The 25,780-nt window shown below is 27.1% G+C and overlaps 3 protein-coding genes across 3 annotated transcripts; 1 reads left to right on the top strand and 2 right to left on the bottom strand.

Annotated features, from left to right (window-relative positions):
* Positions 1-1,391: 1,391 nt before the first annotated feature.
* On the bottom strand, positions 1,392-4,607 carry LOC113852684 (basic 7S globulin 2-like). Its single transcript, XM_027483028.1, has one exon. The coding sequence runs from the start codon at positions 3,904-3,906 to the stop codon at positions 2,659-2,661; it is 1,248 nt and encodes a 415-aa protein (XP_027338829.1). The 5' UTR covers positions 3,907-4,607; the 3' UTR covers positions 1,392-2,658.
* Positions 4,608-11,922: 7,315 nt separating this feature from the next.
* LOC113852155 (basic 7S globulin 2-like) lies at positions 11,923-13,242 on the bottom strand. The gene has a single exon (XM_027482401.1). It carries the CDS (start codon positions 13,240-13,242, stop codon positions 11,956-11,958), a length of 1,287 nt encoding a protein of 428 aa, XP_027338202.1. The 3' UTR covers positions 11,923-11,955.
* A 10,391-nt stretch (positions 13,243-23,633) lies between these two features.
* LOC113852154 (transcription factor MUTE) lies at positions 23,634-25,456 on the top strand. The gene is made up of 3 exons (XM_027482400.1): positions 23,634-23,773; positions 23,891-24,283; positions 25,370-25,456. The coding sequence occupies exons 1-3, from the start codon at positions 23,678-23,680 to the stop codon at positions 25,454-25,456; spliced, it is 576 nt and encodes a 191-aa protein (XP_027338201.1). The 5' UTR covers positions 23,634-23,677.
* Positions 25,457-25,780: the final 324 nt, after the last annotated feature.

Raw genomic sequence — 25,780 nt, 5'->3', positions numbered from 1 at the left:
TTATTTGTTTGCTAAGCACTATCTAAATTTGTGACAGTTTACAATGAAAATTATAAGTTCTAAACAAATAAATTCAAAAACAATATGAGGATTAGATTTTAGATCTTCTTAGATTCTTTTAAGTGTATTTTTTACATAACAAAAGATAAATGTTAAGCAAATACTGAATCGAGAATTATAAATAATAATCAAATAAAACTGAATTGAATGTGAAAGTTTTATAGAACATACTGAACAACTGTAAAATTACAATAATAAAATGTAGAATGAACTAAAAATAAAGAACAAAAACATAAATTTGCAAAAAGATAACGTACGACTCTTTACAGTGAACAACAATGACTGTGAGTTGTTCAGAGGGCAAGTGTACCCATCGAAAAGTAATAAAGGGTTCTTAAATTAAATTCCTGAAATATTGTCTCACAAGGATTGATTTCCAATTACTAAGAATTTTCTAATTTAATTGTTTAAGCTTCAAAAATATGAGATTAATTAAAAACAAGAATTTATAAAATCAATTATAAAACTAAGAGTAAGAAATACAATGCACGTCTTGGTTAAACTTATCGGAGAGGAACTTAGGGCATATGAGTTTTCTCATTCAATCTTTTATGGTATTTTTCTATTTAACTCTAAATCTAATTTCCTTATGATTACCAATCATTCATACAAATACTATTAATACCCAAAGGTCATGCAATATTAATATTTTTTTTTCTAAATTAATATCTCCAATAGTCATGCAAGACATCAATTTGAGAAAGCTTTAGGAGCCTACGAACTTGTTAATTTAATAACGATTAGAAGAAAAAGATTGATTTGGTCCACCTAATGCTTTGTCTCGTTTTACCCTATAGATTTTTTAATTAATAGAAAAACGATCGCCTAACGATATAATTAATTAGGATTAAGAAAGAAGCACAATAGGATAAAATCTAACTACAAAACGAAAATCAAATTTAGATTCAAACATCAAAATTTCATAAATTCATGAATAATAGTTCTCATAGCCCTAGCTATAGACTTAGTTACTCATGCTAAAGAAAAGAACTAAAACAATCATAAACAAATCCATAATCAAAAGAAATAGCAAACTAGAGTGTGAGATGTGTTTCCGGTCTTCAAATACGATCGCTCGAAGCTCCAAGTCTCGTCAAGCGTGTGCCAAGGATCCCATGCAAGAAAGACAAAATCAAATGTATTCTAGAGTCAAAGCCAAGATGTCAAAGACGATCCTTTTACGATGCCTGAGATCTCCCTTTTAATAGGATTTGAAAACCTTAAAGATTCTTCATAATTGGGCTTCCCGCAGATGAGCACGGCCATGCAAGGCCTTAAGCATGGTCGTGCATGGGCTCAAAGCACCCCCCGTGTTTATTGAATGGGTCTGGGCGTGCTGACTGCTGCGAAGCTCTAATCTTTCATCAATTTGGGCCCATAACGCACTTGAAATCCATTTGCGGTCTCTTTATACCAAAATACACAATTAATATATAAATTAGTGTAAAATCTAAATAAAATAAAGGTCAAATATGAATATATGGACTGTAAAAGAGAGCTTAATTACAGACTTATCATGAGTCTCTTGATAGCTGATGTCTGTTACGATGCAGAGTTTCAGCGTGCAAAAAGTTTGAGTGCAGGTGTATACTATAAAAAGTCATCCTCAGAAATGTCAAACTTCATAATATTTATAGGTAGTGTCCTTCAACAACTATCTTCCTTTTGCGAGCACTTTCTAATAAATGCTTTCTGTGCATGTTAGCCTAACTGCTGCTGCCCATTATTTATAATTGTTTATGATCATGCTAAAGATTATGACTTCTCAATAACCGTTGTTATCCATGTTTGTTTTTTAGTGTCTTTGACCTTCAATTGGTAGTAACTGTTGGTAATTGCTTCAAAGTTTGTGTGAACCTTGTGATTTTTTGTTATGTTTCTTAATTTCCTGAAGTTCACCTTGTACCTTGACCTTAGAGTAAATTTCTTGTTATATTTTGACAATTAGAAGAAATTTAAGAGCTCTTCAATCTTATAGACTTAATTTCACTTTCAGTTATTACTTTTTGACAAATTCTGAATCTTTAGTCTTTTTGACTTAGAATAATTTTACTCTATGTTTCTACTTTTTTTTACCAATTTTGACTCTCTTTGTTTTGGGGCTTAAAAAATATTTAAAATCTTCTCAAAATGTCATTTTTTTTAACAAAAAAGGAACTTTATTATGATCAAACTACTTGAAATGTAACCTTTTTCAATTAACACCAACAGCCACAAACATTCATTTATCCCGACAAATTTGTATACTCATCCTCTGTTGCAGTTAGTAATTGATAATGAATAAAAGAGGGCTAGCTTTAATTATCTAATTATACTAAATATTGTAAGTCATTTTATATCATTATGTTACACATTTTGCTTCGGGCGGATAAAAGGTTTTGTAGTGAACCAATCCAAACGAATAACCAGTAGAGAGAAATCAAAAGGGAAAATTTACATTTTTTTTATTTGTTTAGTAAAATACACTTGAGAGTTGAAGACAGTACAGTGTAAATTGAATTTCATCTTAAGATCCACTCGGCCAACCTGGCGGCACCATATGTGCCTTAATTTTTCCCGAAACCAAAAGTGCAAACTACACGTATTACCGATGGCAGCTTAAAGAGAAGCTGGATCTGAGCAACTTGCGTTGTGGAGCATAAGGGAGGAGCTAAAGCTTAGTATTGAAGTACTCAAGTCAAACTCCAAAACTCTATCCTCTAGTTGATACCCACCAATAACAACAGCAGTTTTTGCCTGTCTACCACCATCAACAAATGCCAAACAGACCACACCTTTTTCCACTTCAACCATCGAATTGTGGCCAAATATTTCAAAACTCTCTCCTCCAAACTGGCCTTCTATCACCAAATTGATAGTTGGCACAGCTTGTCTATCAGCTATGGTATTAGCATCGAAGCATGCAACAAATGGGTGCACGGATTTCACTCTCTTGATTTTTATAGCCTTTGCTGCCTTCACATAATCTTTAACAAAGGACTTGTAGATGGAATGATGTAACACGGTGTAAGGGCTCATGGTGCTAATTTTAGTACCCCCATTACCGTTCTCATCAACATTCAGAAGTGAAGTCTTAAACTTAACAGGTTTGTCATCAATATTGATTGAATTAACATGAATGAAGTATTCATCACTGGAAGAGCCAAATCCAGTGCGGGAAACTGAGATAGAAGAACTTGGTCTCCCACCAATGAAAATTTCTCCAATATTTGTCTTCTTTGAATAATAAGAAGAAGGTAAACAAAGAGTAAACTTAGGAGGAATGTTAAATGAAGATGAGACCTGAATTGGTAACGTAAGTGGTGTCCTTGCAAGGCCTAGAATCCCTTTGATGCCTTTGGCGAGACCAACTAGAAGTGGGGTGGTGAACCTATCAGAATCCGTGCAGCCAGAAACAAAGTTTCGAGGCACCTTGATTTGAGGCAAGAATAGGAAATCCTCACCCATGTCACCACTGAAAATGGTGTCAGCAAATGGGTTAACAACATCAAGGCCACAAGTGTTGTTGGTGCACCCTGGCTTACGAGGAAAACCATTGCAACCGATGCATGGTGAGCCTTGGGGGCATTTTGGGGAGTCACAACTGACAGGGTTGTAAGATGATGAGTTGTAATGACTATCACAATCGTACCATAGGAATTTCCCTGCAAGATCAATGGCAAGGTTCATGTTGTGTTGAGGAGTTCCGATGCCAATTGAAGTGTAGTATTGATGAGTGGCTGGATCTACCTTAATAGGAAGGGTGATAAAACCAGAACTGGGTAATCCATTTGATGATGGTAGAGAGGGTGAAACAGTGAAGAGGAATAGAAAGCATAGGAAGAAGTAGAAGAGAGAAGTAGCCATTGTCAACGTTAGTTAGTAATGAAAATTGTTTTAGTGTATTGAGTTCAGCTTGCAGAGTGTGCTTACTAATAGTTGCTGGACTCGCAGATTTGATTTGATTTGATTGATATATAAATAAAATAATTTCATACTAAAGATTCGTCGAAAGAAGATGGCTCCGCGTCATCCGCAGTTGCATGCCCCAAACTTCCACACGTCTTGCAAGTTGCCACTGCCACGAGCCTGCATTGACCAGTCATGCAGTCCCTATTTTATCATTCTTTTATGCACTTCTTCCACTTTGGCATATAAAGTAATGGCTTACATTTTCATATTTTTTCTTATAATAAATAGCTCATTTATTCATTATCAACTAAAAATGAAATAAATATAAAGTTTACATATTAACTTAATGATCATATTAAAATTTAATATGAGAGATTTATAATTGTATAACTTGGTTGTTAAGTTGTTGTCTTTTTTTAAAAATTGTGGGTAACTTTAAAAAGGTGGACCATACAGTTTCTATAGATGTACGCTGACCTTGGGCCTTAAAAGATAATGTTCTGAACTTCTTATCTTAAAATTTCTTATCATGATGAGTAGGCAACCCATTTGACACATGACACATTAGGCTCCGCTAGAGACAAAGTATAAGAAAATGATTCTTTCACGTTTTTTTAGGATATTAAATAGGAAAAAAATTTAAATAAAAAATAATAAATGAGGTAACATAAAAAATAAAATAAGAAATTAAAAATATATTTGTTCGTGTATTTATAAACACATAATAAAATTTTAAATAATATTTTTTATTAAAAATTATGAATTTTAATATATTAATAATATTGAATGTTATAATTTTTAATAAAAAATATAAATTTTATTTTTATTGTGTATTTTTAAACACAAATTAAAAATATTTAAAAAATGCTCCTTTGTTTTTTACACTTTAACATATATTTTACTGATTTTTAATATTATTTTACAATGTCGATAAATAAATATTTTTTTACAATTTTATCTTTAATTATTGATATATGATAAAAATAATAAATAAATAAAACATTATTTAGTATACACAAATAAAGAATATAATAAAGCAATTAAATATTTTCACAAAATTTAAAGTACTAATTGTTTGATAATATATATTTAAAATTTTAAACATTGAAGTAAACAAATGGAGTAAAATAATTGTAAATTATAATCCCACTTGCATACTCTACTGAAGCTCCACCCTCTCTTATCTCTTTCTTCAATGCAGTCTTTGTCGTAACGTCCAATGTAAAATGATCTGTACATTTTATCAAGTAGATCTACGTAACGTAACACTCACGCTTCCGTAACATATATTATACTGCATGCAGACCTCGTGCCTAAAATGAATGATGACTTCATTTTTAATTTGGGATGCCTTCGAAAATAAATAATTTCTTAAATACACACATTGACTTAGCTTGTGAAATTTATAAAAAAAATTACTGACATCAATAAATATTATATTTTTTCTGGAAAATAAGCAACAAAAGTTGTAGTAAATGTGTAGCTTTTAAAATATTAGATAAATTATGTGTTTATGTAAATAATTTAATTGTTTTGTTTTTTATGCTTATTTAAAAGTAAAAATGACATTAATTATTCATATATTCCACCAAACCTTTTCATTTTATTCAACAAACAAGTTTAAAATACCTTTATTCATGATTATATAAATGAAATAATTTTATAAATTAATTTGTGAGTGATTTGAAAATGAATCTGTCTATAATAATAACTAATATTTCATATTTATTTTATTTGAAAAATTATAAATTTATCCATAAGATTATGATCATGTAACTTTTATGTTTAAATATCTTTTGTACTATTGTAGAGTGAAAATATTTACAAAATATTAAATTATTAAATTTAAAAATATTCTCTACAGAGATTTCATAAAAGTAAGTAAGTGATAGAAAAGTCTTTGTTAATATAATTATGTTTTTTTATTAATTTTTTATATAATGTATGATATTGTTAGTATAAATTTATAATGTGTATATTAGTTTAATTTTTATTTTAAAAAATTATATCAACAAATAATGTTTTAGTGATTATTAAAGATATATAGAATTTATTAGGACATGTTCACTGCTCAAAAGGACCAAATATCCACTGGTGCCACCAATGGTGACACAATCTTTAATAATTTACTGAAGACTAGTAACATATTCTTTAATATATTTTTATTATTAATTAAAATTTATTTAAAATTATAAAAATTATGTGAATTTTATTTTTTTCTACTCTTAAGTTAATATTTTTTTCTTATATTTTTGTAGTGTTTAATAAATTTTAGTCAATAACATAGAGTGTATTAAAAAAATTGATAAAAAGGTACGTTACTAGCTTATTATCGGTAATCTTGACAAAATCTGGAACGAGGGGTTTGCCCATGCATCCATACTATATTTAACAAAGTGAAGCGATTAAAGGACCTAATAATTTTGGTTCTTTATTTGTCTTGGCACGCACCGATCTTCATTTTCCATATGAAACACTAATAAGGAGGATCACATTGATGAAGAAAACAAAATCACCTTGATTGAGTACAGATTAGAGGAGGGGTATAAAATAAACGGGGGGCTATCCAAAAAGAGCTACTTGGGCCTTGTAGTTGTAGGGCACGCAATGCAAGTTGTGTCGTAGCGAAGCCTTTAATCCTTGGAAAGAAAACTGAATTACAGGGACTGTTAGACCAAAAGAAGAAAAAGAAAAGAAATACAGGGACTCATGGTTGACCACAAAAATAATACCGGGACTGACAAAAAAAAAAAGTGCTAAAAACCTTAAATAACATCATTATTATTTGTTCTGAATCAGTCTATAAAAGCTTGAAACCTAAAGTTAATTTTCTTAGATTGTTAACGGCCTAATATGCAACTGGATTAGATTAAAGAATATATAAAACCTATTTAAGTACTAATATCTTTAATCCAAAATGCCTGTGCCCTGTTAGAAGATATCTGGTGACACTTCTATTGTGCCTTAATTATGAGCAATTGCATGGTACAAGTTTATTAACATCACTATACTCGATACACACACACACACTATCCATTGCACTTATTCTATTAGCACAAATGTTACCACAAGGATTGAATGCCTTTGCTTAAACACCTATCTCCTACACTGAACTTACAAATATTGCATTATCTCTTTAAGTAAAATTATTAAATAATATAATCATGAATATAACTCATGTAAATATATGTTGCTCATCTTTAGTGTTGATATTAGTTTAATTATCTTTATCTCGACAACCAGACAAGTGGGTAGTTCTTTTAAAATAAAAGTCAGGTTATCATTGCAGAGAGAGAAATCATTTTTATCTTTTTTCTAGTATTTCTAAAAATATAATGGAGTAAATAAATGGTTTAAAAGAAATTGAAAGATAATCTAGTGGACTACACTTAGAGATGGAAATAGGTCAAGTCAAGTCAGACTTTACTCTAAATAGGCCTGGCCTATAACATAATTATTAGACTTGAACTTGACCAATTACCTGTTAAAAGCTTTATTTTAGATCTGACTTGACCTGTTTAAGTGGTCTGGCCTGACCTGAAGCCTGTTAACAAAGCCGGTTACAAAAAAAAAATTAAATAAAAATATAAATATTTTATTATCAAATTAGTCTATATGTTTTTTAAATTTCTATCTATGTTATTAATAATTATTAAATAATTATAATAATATTTATATAATTTTTAAAATATTATTTAAGTATGAATTATAAATATTTTATATTAATAAAATTTATATTTATATTTTTCTTAATTTATTTTTAAAAATTATATAAATAGTAAATATTTTAGTTTTATTTTAGAAACATATTTTGTTTGTTTAAAGACATCTTATATTTAACAAATAAAGTTATAGTAAACACATAAAATTGATAAAAATAAAATAAAATTCATACAATTTTTGTTGAATCAATTAAAGAAAAATTATTATGTTTTAAAAAATAAATAAATTTAAACTTAATGCAATATATATATATATATATATATATATATAATGACAATAATAATAATTATTAAATTAAAAAAATAATTACAAAATATTTAATTTTATTTGTTTCATTAATTTATTATTTTAAATTAACAAATAAACATAAAATTAACTATATTATAACATTAACGTAATATAGAAAATATTAATGATACAATAAATTAAAATATATACTTATATATTACATATAAATTGATAAATTAACTAATAATTTAATTAAAACACGTGCAACTTATAAAAATATATACTATTATATAATTTATTTATAATTATATTGTTTGTTATATGGTCTTATTATATATATATATATATATATATATATATATATATATATATATTATAATAAATTTTTTATTTTATTTTTTTATTATTTTTTATAAACTTTTTTTTTTGAATAAAATATAATTTATATTTAAACAATATTTATTTATTATAAATATAAAAAATTATAACATACTATATTAATATAATAATTGAATATTAGTAATAATAAAATTAAAAATATGAAAATTTATTAAAAAAATTAATATTTTATTTTTAAATTTTAATTCATATATTCTTTTTTAGCTTGTTTAAATATAACAAATATAATAATTTATGATTAAATAAATTTAGTTTTAAACATGTGTAATTATGTATAAATATTTTTAGTTTCAAATATAATATAATTTTTATTTATTATAAATAAAAAATTATAACATAATATATTAATATAAAAATTCAATATTAATATTAATAAAATTAAGAATATAAAAATTAAATTAATATAATATTATTATTTTATTTTACATTCTAATCTTATTCGAAGACTTTACTGCTCTTCAACTTGTTCAAACAAATATAATAATTTATCTTATATTTATATTTAAAGTAACTATAGATGATAATAAAATAAGAATAAAAAATAAGTATGATAACAGTTTTGGCTCAAAGATATGTGGTTGTGTTAGGTTTGTTATTTATTGTAATGTAGTTAATACAATTAATTAAATTTTTTATTATAAATTTTATACCAATAAAATTGCTTAAGAAAAGATAAAAAAATAAAATAAAATTTATATAATATTAAAAATTTATAATGATTATTGTTATTGAATAATATTAATAAAAATATAATTGTTTTATTATCAAATTAGTTTACATATATTCAAATTTTTATTTGTGTTATTGATAATTATTAAATAATTATAATAATTTTTATACAATTTTATAAATAATTTTTAAAATATTATTTGAGCATTAATTATAAATATTTTTATATTATAAAATATTTTTATTTTTATTTTTCTCAATTTAATTTTATAAAATTATTAAATTATTACACATTTTAATTATTTTTTATGATAATTATATTTTATTTGTATAAAGACATCTTATATTCAATAAATAAAATCACAGTAAACACATAAAATTGATAACAAAAAATAATACTTACAAAATTTATTGAATCAGCTAAAAAAATTATTATATTTTAAAAAGTAAATAAATATCGTTATTATAAAAATTACAAATAAAAAATATTTATATTATAAAATTTATATATGCAGAAAAATAACATATGAGTATTGAAAGAATTATTAAAATTTATATTTAAATTAAAATAACTTATATTTCTAAATTTTTATCTTAATTAAAAAATATGTAATAAAACTTAATATAAAATAACAACAATAATAACTATTAAATTAAAAATAATAATTACAAAACATTAATTTTATTTGTTTCATTAATTTATTATTTTAAATTAACAAATAAACATAAAATTAACTACACTATAACATTAATGTAATATAGAAAATATTACTGATACAATAAATTAAAATATATATTTATATATTACATATAAATTTATAAATTAACTAATAATTTAATTAAAACACGTGCAAATTATAAAAATATATATTATTATATAATTTATTTATAATTATATTATTTATATTATTTGCTACATGGCCTAATTATATATATATATATATATATATATATTATAATAAGTTTTTATTTTATTTTGTTATCATTTTTTTATAAATTTTTACTTTCAAATAAAATATAATTCAGATTTAAGTAATTTTTATATATTATAAATAAAAATAATTATAACGTAATATATTAATATAATAATTAAATAATAATAATAAAATTAAGAGTATAAAAAATATGTTAATATAATTTTATTATTTTATTTTTAAATTTTATTTTGTTTAGTTTTGATTACGTCTTATTTCTGTTCAAAAACTTAACTATTCTTTAAATTATTTAAATATAATAAATATAATAATTTATTATTAAATAAATTTATTATTTAAAAAGTGTAATCATGTATAAATATTTTTAATTTTTAATATAATATAATTTCTGTTTAGTATAATTATAAATAAATAAAATTATAACATAATATATTAATTTAATAATAACAGAATTAATAATATAAAAAATATATTATTAAATAACTATTATTTAAATATATTTTGACAGTTCTATTTTTAAATTATATATATATATATATATATATATATTTATACAGACCGGCCTGTTAGGCTTAACAGGCTTTATAAATAGCTCAGACCTAACTTATTTACTTAAACAAGCTTTAAAAAAGCTTAAGTCTAATTTGTTTATTAAAAAGGTCAGGTCAGGCCAAGCCTAAACCAAATCAGGTCAGGCTACAGGCCCCTGTCAGGTGACCTGATGTGGCTTGCCTTGTTTCCATCCCTATTACACCACTGCAAAAATTAAATGATATATGGTTCTTTTTTATACATAAAGATTTAATTATATGTTTTTAAAATAGATTATCATGTTCTTCACTATTGGCCTGGCGCGGTTTGTAAAGCACTAATTATGATTTGAACGCATCACTACCAAAAAAGTTTGTAATTTATTAATAATTGAATATTTGGTTAAATTTTATTAGTATTATTTTTAAAAAATAAATTATTAATTAAATATTATAAATTTGTATCAACAATATAATATAAATAATTTCATTAATAATAATAATAATATATATGATAAATAATCATAAATATTAGTACATTAAAGTATTAGTTAATATAGACTTTTAATTTTTTTATTACTACTTTAATTTTTATTAAATGAAGATTATATTTATAAATTTTATTTTAATTTACATTTTTTTCATTTGTTAATGAAATTTTCTATTGATATAATTCTTTTAGTAGATAGAGAAGCCTAGATAGAAACTGGTCCACTACTTGCATGCCGATTGATATGGGAATAGATAATTTTTGCATAGATATTAAAAGATTAGTATTGTCAGCATATACAAAAGATTAGAAGATTTGAATCCAAACTCATATTTGTGTGAATAATAATTTTAATGTTCGTATTCATGTATAATTGTACCTATATATCTGAACCTGACATGAAATATATTTTCTTTTATTATTTTTTTACGAATTAATAAAATAGCAACATTGCGTACTAATTAATTTGTAGTATTTTAGGGTATCCTAGCTTCAACAAACTTCCATAAGTACCACACCTAGAGGCAAGTTTTTGTCACTGCTTCCCAAGAGCAGAAACATATAAATCATTTAATTTAATGATAAAGTAAAACAATGAAACTTTTTTATTTGGGCGTGGGAAACAACCAATCTTACACTGCTTATGTAGTTATATACCAATTTCGCCCATCTTCACAAACCTGCATTTCAGCGAGAGTACTATATCAACATGCTTTTTGCAAACCAACTTTAAATAATGAGGGAAAGACAAGGAAGAGAATCCAAGGACAAATCCCAGCCACGTGATTTCTTTAAAATGGCTTTAAAGTAAAATACTAGTTCAGAACAAGTCACGACAAAATAAACTTCATTACATGATCTTTTATATCAACGTTCACAACACATCTCAAATTTTGAAGTCATTTAAAAGAAAATGTACTTCATCAATTTTCAGTCAATGACAAATTAGCCTTTATTAACTTGAGACGGAAAGAGAAGTGAAAGGATGAGAGTTAGACTCATCATCAAACCAAGTTGAAAGGGACAGAAATTAGCTTCTAAAGCTGGAGCATCTTGCATTATGAAGGAGGAGAGAGGAGCTAAAGCTTAGTTTGGAGGAAACTAAATCGAACTCCAAAAGGTTCTCTTCCAACACATGTCCACCAATAACAACCGATGTTCTTGACTCTTTACCTCCATCCACAAATCCAAGACATGCTACTTTTTTGTTCACCAATACCATTGAATTCCCACCATAAATTGTCCACTGCACTCCACCTTCCAACTCCAACTCAATAGTGGGCACATCTAGTCCAGTAATGGTCCTACCAATGGTGCTGACTTCAAAACATGCTCCAAATGGTGCCACTGATGCCACTCTTTTTATTTTTTTATCGGATGCTTTCTTCACAAAACCTCTAACAAGGGGTTTGTATATGGCACTATGTAACACGGTGAAGGGATTCATGGTGCTAATTTTGGTTCCACCTTGTCCCTTATTGTCAACGGAAAGAAGGGAAGACTTCACGTTGAGAATTTCACCACCAACCTTGATTGATTTCGCAACTATGAAGTATTCATAAGAGGGGTCACCTTCACCAAAGATTGGAGCCGTGCTAAAGGGGTTAACAATGAGAGGGGTGGTGAGCATAAGAGAAACATTTTGATGAGGAATAGAAATATGAGGTGCCCCACCAATGAAGAGGTTGCCAAGTCCTTTCTTGTTTGAAGATGGTAAGCAAAGTGCAAACTTGCGAGGAAGGTTGTGAGATAATGTGAGCTGCGTTTGTAATGCAAGTTGTGTCCTTGCAAGGCCTAATATACCTTTACCAGATTCAGGTAAGCCTCTTAGAAGTGCTTCATCAGTAAATCCATCTGAGCCAGTGCACCCGGAAAGTAGACCAAACACTTTGGTATTTGATAGGAACAACACATCCTCACCCGTGTCCCCAGTGAAAATAGAGTTAGCAAAGGGGTTGACAATGAAGGCTCCGCATGTGTCATTTGAGCAGCCTGGCCTAAAAGGGCCGTTACAGCCACTGCATCCACTACCTCCGGGGCACCTTTTGGATGCACAATGGATAGGATGGTATGTCGTAGAATTGTAGCGATCATTGCAGTCATACCATAGGAATGGTCCTCCAAGATCAATGACTAGATCCATGTCGTGTCGAGGGTTTCCTATGCCAACTGAAGTATAAAACAGATTGGTTTTTGGGTCTTTCTCAATGGGTAAGATAAAGGGTCGGAGTTGGGTTTTGCCCTTTGATTGTGATAAGATGGGAATTGAGAGAAGGGCTATTGTGAAGAGGAAGAAATTGACGGCAAATGAAGCCATTTTGAGGTCAAGCTAAGGCTATTGCTTTGTACGGGCAAGGAATGCTGCATGCAGAATGTCCCTTATATAGAAGTGGATATCAACCCTGTAACAATAATAATATTTTTATTCTCCATTTCTCTTATATTCTATTTTTATTTATCAACTATTATAATTTTATATAATTAATCCTAACATCCAAAATGTGAGTGTGAATGCATAGTTTTTCTTTTTTCTTTTTGTCTTTTGGCATTACTCGTCACTTTTTTTTCTCACATGCAAATTTCATTCCTTGAATAAATTTAAAAATATCATCAGTCATAAAGAAAAGTATGGTATATGATAAATTATTTGTTTAAGTTTAGTTTAATTGTTTAATGTTTAATAGATCTGGAATTCTGGATCTGGTATAATATTGAGCCACATTGACCATGGTTTTCACTGTCGCGTGAAAATGTTGAAAATTGATTATTTTGAAACTCCCGAACACTCCCAACATCGTGTCTGCTGTGCTGTGCTGGCTAGTTGCTGAGACGAAGTGATAAATTCTAATATAATTCTATTTACCAACTTTTGAGTGGTCCAAATCAGTGAAAGAACATGTATTAAAAATATATAGTAAATAAATTTATTCTCTATTGCTGCTGTTACCAAACTTTCAGAACTTTTCTACGTGTAGCATATTTTAATAAATTTAATATTCAAGAGGTTTTGTATACAATGTTTTTCCGGAGGGATTATATTAGTTTCTTTTTTGGTGTAGATTAGAGCTTATCCATATTTTTATCAAAAAAAATTTAGAATGAGGGGAATTCTTTTCATTTTATGGAAAGCGTGAATCATTATCATTCGCGGGAAATATATTCGAATTCGATTATTGCCATTGATGGAAGATCAATAAAATAAGATAATTTACGTTAATTGGTAGTTATTATATATCTTTATATTTATTATTTGAGAAAATAAGGTTGAAGGGCCTCGTGCTTGCAATACCCTAAAAGTTTGTTTCTATCACATATTAAAGTATTTAATAGTAAAAAGAAATGTAAATATATATAACCTTTTTTGTTGTCATGAAATATATATAGTCTTTAAACAAAAAAGATGTGCAAAATGCAGCACCATGATAGGAGCTCGGTATATGGCCCTTATTGAGAAACAAACCTGAAAACTATATTTAACCATTATTATTATTATTATTATTATTATCGTTTTATCAACTTAAATATGAGTAATGTTGCATCTTCTTATAATTTTTTTTTATTAATTCTCTTTATGCTTTTCATAATAAAAATGTTAACTAAAATACATACGTTTAATATGTCAAAAAATATAAATAATAATAATAATAATACCTTTTAATAAATAGTAAGATTAATAAGAAGTTACCAATGGATTTGATTATCCAATAAGTATACTTAAGCATTACATATTTGTATAATCTTATATTTAATAATAAATGTTTATTTATTAAAAATAATAAATAAATAAGATATTAACGAACATAATAACAAGCATAATAGAAAAATAAATATTTTTTTATAAAATTTAAAATACTAATTTTTAATGTTAAAAATTAAAAGGAGTATAATCAGTCTTTAAATCTCGCCATGCTTTAGTCATGGAATTAGGTATTTTTTTTACTGCTTTAGATTATAATTTACACCTTTCGTTTGTTAAAAGGATAAATAATTTTTAGATGTGTGTCGTTAAGTACATGTTTAAAAAAATAAAAAAATATATTATTATTAAAATTTATAATATTTAATATTAATAATACATTAAATTATATAACATTTTGTTATTTTTTATAAAAAATTATGTATAATAAAATTTTATTATATATATTTTAATACACGATTAAAAGAAATAAAAAAAGGCTTTTTGTTCATTTCCTAGTTTCAATAAAAAGGGATATATAAAGCAAGTAGTTATTGAAAAAATTAACTTCGTATTTTTAATGTGTGGATTAATCACAATTTTAATTATTTTTAATTACTATTTCAGGTAATCTAAAAATATTTTGAAAAATGAGAAAAAGAAAATTATGAATTTTTGGAAAGATTTATATTGAGATTACATATTCATGTTTGCACTTAAATGATACTAAATTCATGTAACAAAAGAAAATTATACTATATTATCTATATATCACCACCTGAGCCAATCTTATTTGCATACAATTCATATAGTATAATTCTCTTTTATTGATATTCACACGTAGTATTCACGTTTAATCATCCCTCACTTGCGTAATCCTATTTGAATATGTATATCTACGAAGCTTTCGAATCATAATAATAACATTCACATGTACACGAGGGGATATAACGTAGTCCATATTTAAGTTTATTCACTTTACATTTAACGTAATTTATTTAAGTATTCACAACTGACTTTTTCAAAAATGCAGTGTTTTTTCTTTGATGAGTTTGTCTTCGAATTAGGTTACGCCTCTTCTTCAGAGTTTTAAAATGTATTTGGATTTAATTTAATATTTATTTAATAAATTGTGTATAAAAAAATATATCATGATTAAATTATAATTTTTTATTATAAATTAAAAAATTAATTTAATAAATTATATAAAAAATATTAAAATTTATAAATTACTTTTGTAAACCGTTTAAAACACTCTCTTTAATGGCTTGTGATGAATGATAAAAGATCAGGTGTTGGGTTCATTTTATTTTATTTTTTCGAAGTTTTTTCGTTATGACGTGCCATTCTGTTTTGTTAATGCTCAAAAGTTCAATGTACTGCACCGATATTCATTAAGTTCCCAAGTGGGAATTATTTGCTATTATATATTATTATTTATTGTTGAAAAGTTCGATGTACTGCACCGATATCCGTAAAGTTCACATGTGTGAATTATTTGCTACTACTATACATTATTATTCATTGTTCTTGTGTTTGTTTTATAAAAAAAGAATCTTCCATACTATAAGATAAATAATAGATAATAAGAATGTTTTTATGTGAAAATAAAGAAAAATTTATTTTAATTTTTTTAGCTTAATAATAGATATCTTATTCATATATTTTATTATAAATAATTAAAATTAAAGTATATAAAATATTTAATTTCTTAAAACTTATATAATATATTCGATCATAATCTATAATTATATAATTAATATTTATTGTATTCATTCTTGTATAAGAAATATTTTAATATTAAGATATAAAGTTTCATATGTGTGTAGGTTAGCAACACATTAAAATGTACACATGTAAGAGAGCTTTACATAGATATTAATGTCTCACAAACCTGTGCATATTTACTTTATTCTCCCTTACACTTGCATAGACCTATATTAAAATCCCAAGAGCTTAAAAAAACATTGCAAGTTGGCTATGGCAAGTGGGTATTTCTTTTAATTTCTTTATGACGTGCCATTTCTTTTGTTAACGTTGTAAAAGTTTAGTGGACTACACGGATACCACTGCAGCTAGGATTATTGTTTTTAGTGAGAAAGTCAATTTTTATTATACAATTATACGTAAATAACTTCAACTATTTTATTGCTTTTCACGTGTAAAAGAGTATAACAATTTGTTCTCTTTGAAAATTAATCAAATAAAATTGGTAGAGAATGATGTTTTATTTTTTTTGTTAACAAATAAATAAAAATTTATTGATTAGTATTACTAAAGTCTGAAATCCATGCATAATTTTTTAATAACATTTTCTATTTTTTAAGTAAAAGGTAGCATACATAAAAAATTTGAAAGCTTTAAATTTTATTACAAATCATAACTTAATGTAAATTATAAACCACGTATTAAAATAGTCTCAACTTTTAAAATAAAATATAGGTACATTCTATAAAATATATTTCAAGTCAGTGGATGGAATAAAAAAATATAAATTTATGATTTTTGCAATTCAATTTATTTTAATTTGATTGTAAATATAATCACAAAAAAAACTAAACTAAATATATAACAAAATATGATTTTTATTTTTGAGTTTTTAATAATTTAATTTTTATAATTAATTTAATGGTTTAGAATGATTTCAATCAAAATTTGATTTTTTTTTTCTCACAAATAGGGCTTAAAAAGCTCAAAACACAAACAAACTAGATTAAGAATCTAAAAACCCAAATACCTAAAGAGTCTAATCTTAAAAATGGCACTAAAATATGAGATACTTCGTCAAAGCAAATTAAAGGTAACTCACTCAGCACTAAGTTTAGCTAACCAATCAGTACTTTGATTGGCTTCTCTTAAGATATAGTTAAATTTAATAAACTTAATCTTATTAATTATAAGAGAGAGAGTCTCTTTAGAATCACATTCTATCCATATTAATTGAATTTTCTTGGATATGATAAGTTAAAGACCTCCAAACCTCAGTAGTTAGGGAAAGCACAATTCTGGAGCTTTGTGAAATAATAAGTTTTCATAGTTGTTTTGATTGAGTCCTCCACAGCTAATCATCCTAGTAGCTTGAAAAACAGCTTCATCAACATCGAATTTTAGTTACAGAATTATAAGAGAATGTCATCGGTGGGTCGTTTAGTCTCCAACCAACCAAATCTCACCTTTTTATTAATCCTGCAATAGAAAATGAGATAGTCAAGATCATATTGTATTTTATGATGAAGAGACTCACTGTTTAGAGGGGAGTTCTGAAAAATCTCCCTATTCCTGTTATTCAACAAGTTCCAAATGACTATTTCAAACAATAAACTCCAATAAGGATGTAAAGGAAAACTAGCTTTGGACAAATTAAATTTTAGCCAACTAGCCAACCCTTTACCAAAAAATAAAACCCAACAGTCAAGGAGAAGAAATTGATTTCAAATTTGCCTAGCAAACTAGTAGTCCTTGAGGACATGCATAATAGTTTCAACAGCAATTTTACACCTGAAACAAATAAAAGAGTTAATAATTTCACAATTATATAGTTCATCATTAGCAAGGAGTCTACCATGAACTATTTTCCATAGGAAAAAAATAATTTTTGGGGGCCTTGCCCAACTCTAGACAAGGTTAAAGAGATTATTGATTAGAATCTGATCCTGATTAGGGCAGGAGACAAGATTATAATTATAAGCATATTTTACAGTGAAAATTCCATTACAAATGTGTTTCCAGAAAAATAGGTCCTACCCCCTTTCTAAGATTGGGGGATTAATTTGAGCAATTGAAGCACATATGTGATTAGGGAGCAGGGATTTAATCTTAGGCCAATTTCAATGGTTATTATAAGAGAGCATTACCATAGGCTCATTTAACTCAAACTCAAGAATAGGTTAGAGAGAAAATTGTGTAAGGTTTTGATGAGAATGGATCCAATCATCCTCTCAAAATCTGGTTGTCAACCCATCACCTAGGATCCAGTCAAGCCCATTATAGAACGACTGCCACACAGATAAAATATTTCTCCAAAGATGAGAACAGTTTTAGTGGGTATTAGAAATAAGGCTCTTTTCAAAAGAGAATTTTTAGTTACTACAAATTAACTGGACTCATGAGGGGAGTTTATGACTCAAATATAATTTCATGATATAGACTTTGTTTACAAGGTGAGTTTTCCTAAAACCTAAACCCCTTCCCCTTTTAGGTTTACAAATTTTCTCTCAACTAATTAAATGACATTTCTTACCACCCAAAAACTCCAAAATGAACTTTTTATAGATATTATATATTTCTTTACAAACAAATTTAGGAAAGAGTATAGATTGTATAAAATAGGTAGGAATGCTCATAATGAAAGACTAAGCAAAAGTGATCTTATCAGCCATAAAGAGAGTTCATTTTTTAGAGAAAAAGTTTTTTCCTAATCTTATCAACTAAGAAAGAAAAATCTTGCTTATTAGGTTTGAGGTGGCTAATTGGGATACCTAAGTACTTACCAAATTGGGAGAGTAATCTAAGGCTAATGTCTTTTTATAAAACAAAATCACAGTTATTAGAAAAAAATAGAAAAGATTTATTTTTGTTAATAGATAGAGCAGATACAAAGCAGAACTCAAATAGGATAAAACTAATCATCATAGTGTTGTACATATTTGCTTTAGCAATTAAAATTATATCATCAACAATTAAAATTTTAGGCCTTTTATTATTGAAAGAGAAGGGATTTTAATTCTCATTATTTATTTTATCTTGAATTACGTGAGATAGTCTTTCTAAATAAAGAATAAAGATATAAGGGGAGATAGGGTCTCCCTGCCTAATTCCCCTATTAGGGTTAAAATTTTTAATTATATTATTATTCCAAATAATAAACATGGAAGGGGAGGGCACACATTGATAAATAAGTTCATTTATATTAGGATTAAATGAAAGATTCAGATCGAGTATAAGAGTTTTTAGACTTACACCAATATGAAAATATTCTTCATATATATATATATATATATATATATATTCTATTTTCTTTATTTTTATATAAATTTCCAAAGCAAACAAATACAGTAAAAATAAGGTAACATTTTTATAATTAAAAATAAATATAAGAAATAAAAAAAATTGTAACCAAACACACGTCAAACATTTTGTAATTATATTATTTTCACTCTATCGGTAAGTTGAAGCACCAGCAAAATAAGGAAGAAGAAGGAATAACGCCAATAGCACAGGGATTATGAAAGCCCGAACAGGGAAAGAAAGAGTGTAAAACTTGTTAAATGGGCTTTATGGGCTTTTTTATTCATACATAATATTCCTAGATGGGCAAGTCTATTGGTAAACAAAAAAATCAAGAAAATAGAGAACCTCGTTGGTCAAGGGACATAGATAGGGGTTTGAGTTTTAGGTGTAAGGTTTAAATACTACAAGGTTTGGGAAAGTGAAAATTTTATTTTATTTAAATTATGTATTTTTTTTAACAACATAATATTATGTTATTATTCGGCATATAAAAATTTTGAATCTGTAACTTTAACTTGTAAAGATTTGTGTGTGTAAATAATAAAATAATTATTTATAATCAAATCAATAAGCCTTATAAAAAATTAAATAAACCCCGCGTAATTATGAACCCTTGCTCAACAACTTAATTAAATTTTTTGTCTAAAAAATTTAATTAATAAGTATAATCAATATATATGGGGCTTGTATCAAGCTTATGGGGTGGGTGGGGGAGCAAACAATTGACTTTTTCTTTCTTTTTTTTTTTTTTTGGTATTTTTAATTCAATAGAATACATTTTAACAAGCATCACAGAGAGATTTAGGAACAAAATGAAAAAGTAGTGTTGGCCAAAACAACAATGATATTTTACAAAACCAAAAACAGAAAACAAGAAAGAGACTTTGAAAAGGCGTTCAAGATTTGGGAGAACATTAGATTCGTCTGGACAATTTATTTAAAATTAGTTTTTAGCGAACTGTCTTTGGCTCTCTGTAATATTGTGATTTTAGTAGAAAAATTGAGTTTTGTAGTTGTTTATTTTTCTGGTCAAAATATAGTCACTTAATTGCTACTAGTTTAGACACACTAAAACCCAATTGTTTGGTATAATTATTAACGGTGGACCTCTAGAATTACCATTTTAACATCAATGCAAAATTTGAATTAGAGGTCATTCTATTCAAGTAAATCATGACAGTGGAAAACTATCCTTAACCTCGTCAAACAAGGGAAACAACGACTGCCAAATTGATATTGGGTCAAATGAAATTATTCACCTCAATCCATTTTTTAATAGCTTTAACGTTTCTAGGTTTTTCAGTTTTTTTGGGTCATATATTATTCACCTTATAATATCCTTCACCTCAAACGCTTGCACCCTTTGAACGAATTATTGTGCAAACGTTTTATTATTTTATATTATTTCTGAAGTGTTCAAACATCCACCAATAGGATTCAGCCAACCATATGTATCTTCGTACAAAGAAATCTGCGAATAGCTGAAGACTAATCCTAACACACTGTTGGAACTGTTATAAATCAGAAAGGAAATCCTGTTTAATACCAAAATTTTGGTGAAAACTTGCAATTTAAAGCAATTTTAGTACAATATTTTATACCTTCTATCTCATGTATGGTAATGGAGGAAATTCATTTTTTAAATTCATCAATTTTTGTAACAAAGCCTTCTAGCATGTTTGGTTTTGCACATTCAAACGTTTGTTTCATTTCAACACTACAACTTATGGCTTTTATGTTGAAATGTAATTTAACGTGATTTTATTATATTTTCAAATATGCATCACACCCAGTGTATCTGATCAAAGTGAGTTCTTAAAAAAACTTATTATTTCTATGAGTAAATGGGAAAAGGTTTTAAGACTTTATACATCTCTTACACCATTCATCATATATAATTTAGGCTATATTAATAGGTTAGTTTCTTAATTTTTAATTTTATTTCGATTTGTTCTTCTAATTTTTTATTTCATTTTAATTCTCTAATATTTAAAATATTTTAAATAAGTCTTTATATAATATATATATATATATATGTGTGTGTTAATTATATTGTAAACTTTTTATCTTTTTTCATGCAAAATTTTTTCTTTCTGTTCTTCCTTTTCTCTTTCTTTTTCTTCCTTCTCGTATTACCCATCTACGACTTCATAATTCATTTTGTCCAATTTAAACTATGAATAACGCATTGCGCATTTTAATAAGTTTTGTGTCTTGAAAAATGACGAGACTATGATAGCAACGTTGAGGCTATAGAAGAAGGCAATAGTAATGTTATTGATGCAATTATAGAAAATGAGTTAAGTATAAAGATTATGGTAGTTCACAACAAAAGTGACTATAATAAATGAAGATAGTGTATATATGTGGAAGGAAAGGGAAAATGAAAGAGGAAATTGAAGAGAAATGTGTAGAAATATACATGCAATAACAAAAGAAGTGGAAGACAAGAAGAAGAAGTGAAGAAATAGGTAGAAGAAAAATAATTATATATATATATATATATATATATTATAGAAAATAAGTTATGTAAAATAATTTTTAAAGTTAAAAGATTAAAATGAAATAAAATATTAAAGGATCAAATCAAAAAAAATTGAAAGTTAAGAAATTAACATACTAATTTAGTTTATAATTTTTAGTATTTAAAGAATTCAAATTAAAAATATTTATTAAAATGAATAGAAGTATACTCATTCATATAATTTTTAATACATCCTAGCATAATTTTGAATAAAAAATTATTTATTATTGGTTAACAAATTCATAAAATGCATGTCTTTTTAATCAGTTGTAAAAAACTAATTAAAAATAAAAATTTTAAAGTATTGAGATTAAATTAAAAATGAAAAGAAGTATAAGAATCGAATTTATAATTAGATTTATAAATTATTTAAAATTTGTACTGAATTGAAAAAACCAGTGTATTATTTCTATGGATAAGTTTTTGTTTTTGTTTTTTTTAATACATTTCATATACTGAGTTCATCCATAAACTATAATTAAAAGAATGCTGCTGAATACAAGAAACTAATAGTACAAATTCATTACAACCATATGTTAAAATTTTATTAGATAAATATAAAACTAAAAATCTGAGTTTTCTGTATACAATTTTATTGCAATTAATAAGTACTACAAAGCAATTCTCTTATAATCAATAACATATATGGATTAGCTAACGAACTCATAAGCTAATTTTTTGTCGTCAAAGGAAACAAAATATTATTAAAAAAATATATAACATCTAAATGTACTTATACGATTTATTTATGTCACGTTGATATTTTTAGTTCGTGTCTTAATTTTTTCAACACAACTGAACCATAATATGTAGTGAATAAAGTATCTAAACAATCTGATTTCTTTTTATCCTTAGTAAAGATGTAAGATCGGTTAGTTACATTTCATTAAAAAAATATGTTAGGTATGGAAAAGTTAAAAGCTTTAGTTCTAATTCTTAGAAGAAAAATATAGGGTGGGTAACGTTTAGTGAATGGTGACCAAATTGCTCTTGCTGCACTGTCACTGGAATTGTAATATTTTGCTTCCTTTTTTCCATGGTAGAAATATATAGGATGTGATAAAGCCTTACAAAAATGGAAGCAGATATTTTGGTACCCGCCAATGTTTGGGAATAATTGTACGGTTGCAACATGTAACTAAGTTGAGCGATGAAGACCTCGGCAAGGCATGCATGAATGATGGAAAGGGAACAGATAAAAATGCATGGGAGAGCTGAGAAAATAACCCTCACCCTGTTTTAACTCACGAGGGCACGTAATTGACGCAAGATCATAAACGTGAGACGCGTAATGTTTATAAGCAATGAAAGAGAGAGAAAGAGAGTTTGTGTGTATGTGTGTCTATGTGTAAACAACGTTAAAGAATACTTCACGGGAAAGCAACCTATAGCATTTATTACGCATTAGTTTTTTGTTTTCTGAGGACTCTTAGTCTTACTTTGGCTTCTATAAATACAGCACACTTTGATTCGCGTGGGTGAAAATAACTAACTAGCTGAGAAAGTACCAAACTCTCAACCATTCTTATCTAAAACCAAACTATGTCTCATATAGCTGTCGAGAGGAACAGGAGAAGACAGATGAATGAACATCTCAAAGTGTTGAGGTCGTTGACTCCATGTTTCTACATCAAAAGGGTATTTTCTCCTCCCTATATGTACATATATTTTTATTTTCTTATTCCTCGTTGTAATCTCTGTATGTGTGTATTTGATTCATCGTTTCTTGTATCTTTTTATGTTTTTTACCTTTAGGGAGACCAAGCATCTATAATAGGGGGAGTTATAGAATTCATCAAGGAGTTACACCAAGTACTTCAGGCTTTGGAGTCCCAGAAAAGAAGAAAGAGTTTAAGCCCTAGCCCTGGCCCGAGCCCAAGAACACTGCAGCCAACATTTCATCAACTCGATAGTTCCTCCTTAATTGGGACTAATTCATTCAAGGAACTAGGAGCAAGCTGCAACTCTTCTGTTGCGGATGTAGAAGTGAAAATATCGGGTTCAAACGTGATTTTGAAAGTGATTTCCCACAGAATTCCGGGTCAAGTTGCAAGGATTATAGCTGTTTTGGAAAGTCTTTCATTTGAAGTCCTTCATCTGAACATCAGTAGCATGGAGGAGACTGTCTTATACCAATTTGTGGTCAAGGTAAAACGCAGCTATATTCTTGTGTAATTGTTCTATAAAGTTATATCTAAGATTAATGCCACTGGCTTTTATTTGATTTTTACAATTATATATTTCTATTATTACACACACAAGAATAATCAAGAAAGGTAACATTGAGATTCCCAAATATTGTGACCTAAACATTCTCGTAACTGTAGGGTTTCAAACCATTCCGAAGAATCAAATGCATAAACACAGTGTAATTTCTAAGAAATAGTAGATCTTACACCATTTTCTACATCTAAAGACAAACGCACAAAGTTACAGTCAAATTAAGGATACAAAAGATGTTATTAAGATGAACTGATAGACGTTAGCTTAATTGCTTTTTTTTATTATTTTGATCAACCACATTGTCCTTACGCCCCCTTTTACTAATGTGATCCAATTTCTAACTAAATGAACCAATGAAAGGACCTGCATCCTTACTAAAAATATTCTATGCGCTTCTTTCTTCACTCTCTGTAATTATTTTATGGAAAACAAAATTATTGGAATGGCCTGGAATGGGTAGCAAGTGCAGTGCAGGGATTTTTTTGTTATTATATTTTTTCTCTTATTTTGTTTATCACCTTCCCACCGTCTTTTGTGGTAATTCACACAATTTCGTGCAATCTATCACATAGCATTCCTTTTAATGAAAATCTTATTGTAATGCTTTGTCCAACATTTATGTTAATTTCCGACCTGAATTCCTTAAAATGTATAGCTTGCATCACCGCGTGACCATGAAGTTCACAGGTAAACCTTCAATAGTAACTTTCTGGGATTATGTGTCAATGATATAAAAATGAACAAGGGAATAATACCACTGGTCGTGTTACTACAATGATCAAGAGAACAAACGACAAAACCGAGTAAAAGTTAACGTAAGAAAAATTGAGAAACTTCTTAAGTTCTCAGCAGATAAACATTTGATATATAGTTGTTATCAAATAGAGTTGCCTTTACTTTTGCTTTGTATTTGATTTTAAGAAAGTGAGTATAATTTACAATATTTTGCTTTAGGATCTTATTATATTCTTTATCTCAGACCTTTTGATTTGATTCCTTTTACTACTACAGATAGAGCTGGGATGTCAACTAAGTCTGGAGGAACTAGCGATGGAAGTACAACAAAGCTTCTGCTCAGAGGCTATAACTGTGCTGTGAAGATATAGCATTTTAGAAGAGACTCAATTTCTAATCGTTTATCAATAAAGTATAAGTATGTGTGAGAGACACGCAGAAAAACCATTTCTTACGGTCGCTACAAATTAGGGTTATCATATTTGCTGTCATAAACTTTATGGCATGAAAAATACCCTATCTAGTATTTGGTATTAATATCCATGCATCTTGTCTGTGAACTAAAGGGTTCTAAATACTTATTCATGGATGCGAATAGAAGGCAAGTTGATTATGCATGTTGGTTTAAAATTATTTTATAGCTATGTATAAGTTTATATATAGGAGGATTGCTAGTTAGCAACACAC

This window comes from Abrus precatorius, unplaced genomic scaffold, assembly GCF_003935025.1.
Source record: "Abrus precatorius isolate BTA unplaced genomic scaffold, Abrus_2018 Scaffold10, whole genome shotgun sequence".
Taxonomy (NCBI): domain Eukaryota; kingdom Viridiplantae; phylum Streptophyta; class Magnoliopsida; order Fabales; family Fabaceae; genus Abrus; species Abrus precatorius.
Note: the sequence above shows the minus strand (reverse complement) of the source record. Positions and strands in the feature narration are given on the sequence as shown.

Bases quoted from the DNA above. Each gene is read 5' to 3' on its own strand.
- LOC113852154 (XM_027482400.1), top strand. From the start codon at position 23,678: ATGTCTCATATAGCTGTCGAGAGGAACAGGAGAAGACAGATGAATGAA. The intron at 23,774-23,890 runs GTATTTTCTCCT...TTTTACCTTTAG, and splicing joins CATGTTTCTACATCAAAAGG to GGAGACCAAGCATCTATAAT. The intron at 24,284-25,369 runs GTAAAACGCAGC...TTACTACTACAG, and splicing joins TATACCAATTTGTGGTCAAG to ATAGAGCTGGGATGTCAACT.
- LOC113852155 (XM_027482401.1), bottom strand. From the start codon at position 13,242: ATGGCTTCATTTGCCGTCAATTTCTTCCTCTTCACAATAGCCCTTCTC.
- LOC113852684 (XM_027483028.1), bottom strand. From the start codon at position 3,906: ATGGCTACTTCTCTCTTCTACTTCTTCCTATGCTTTCTATTCCTCTTC.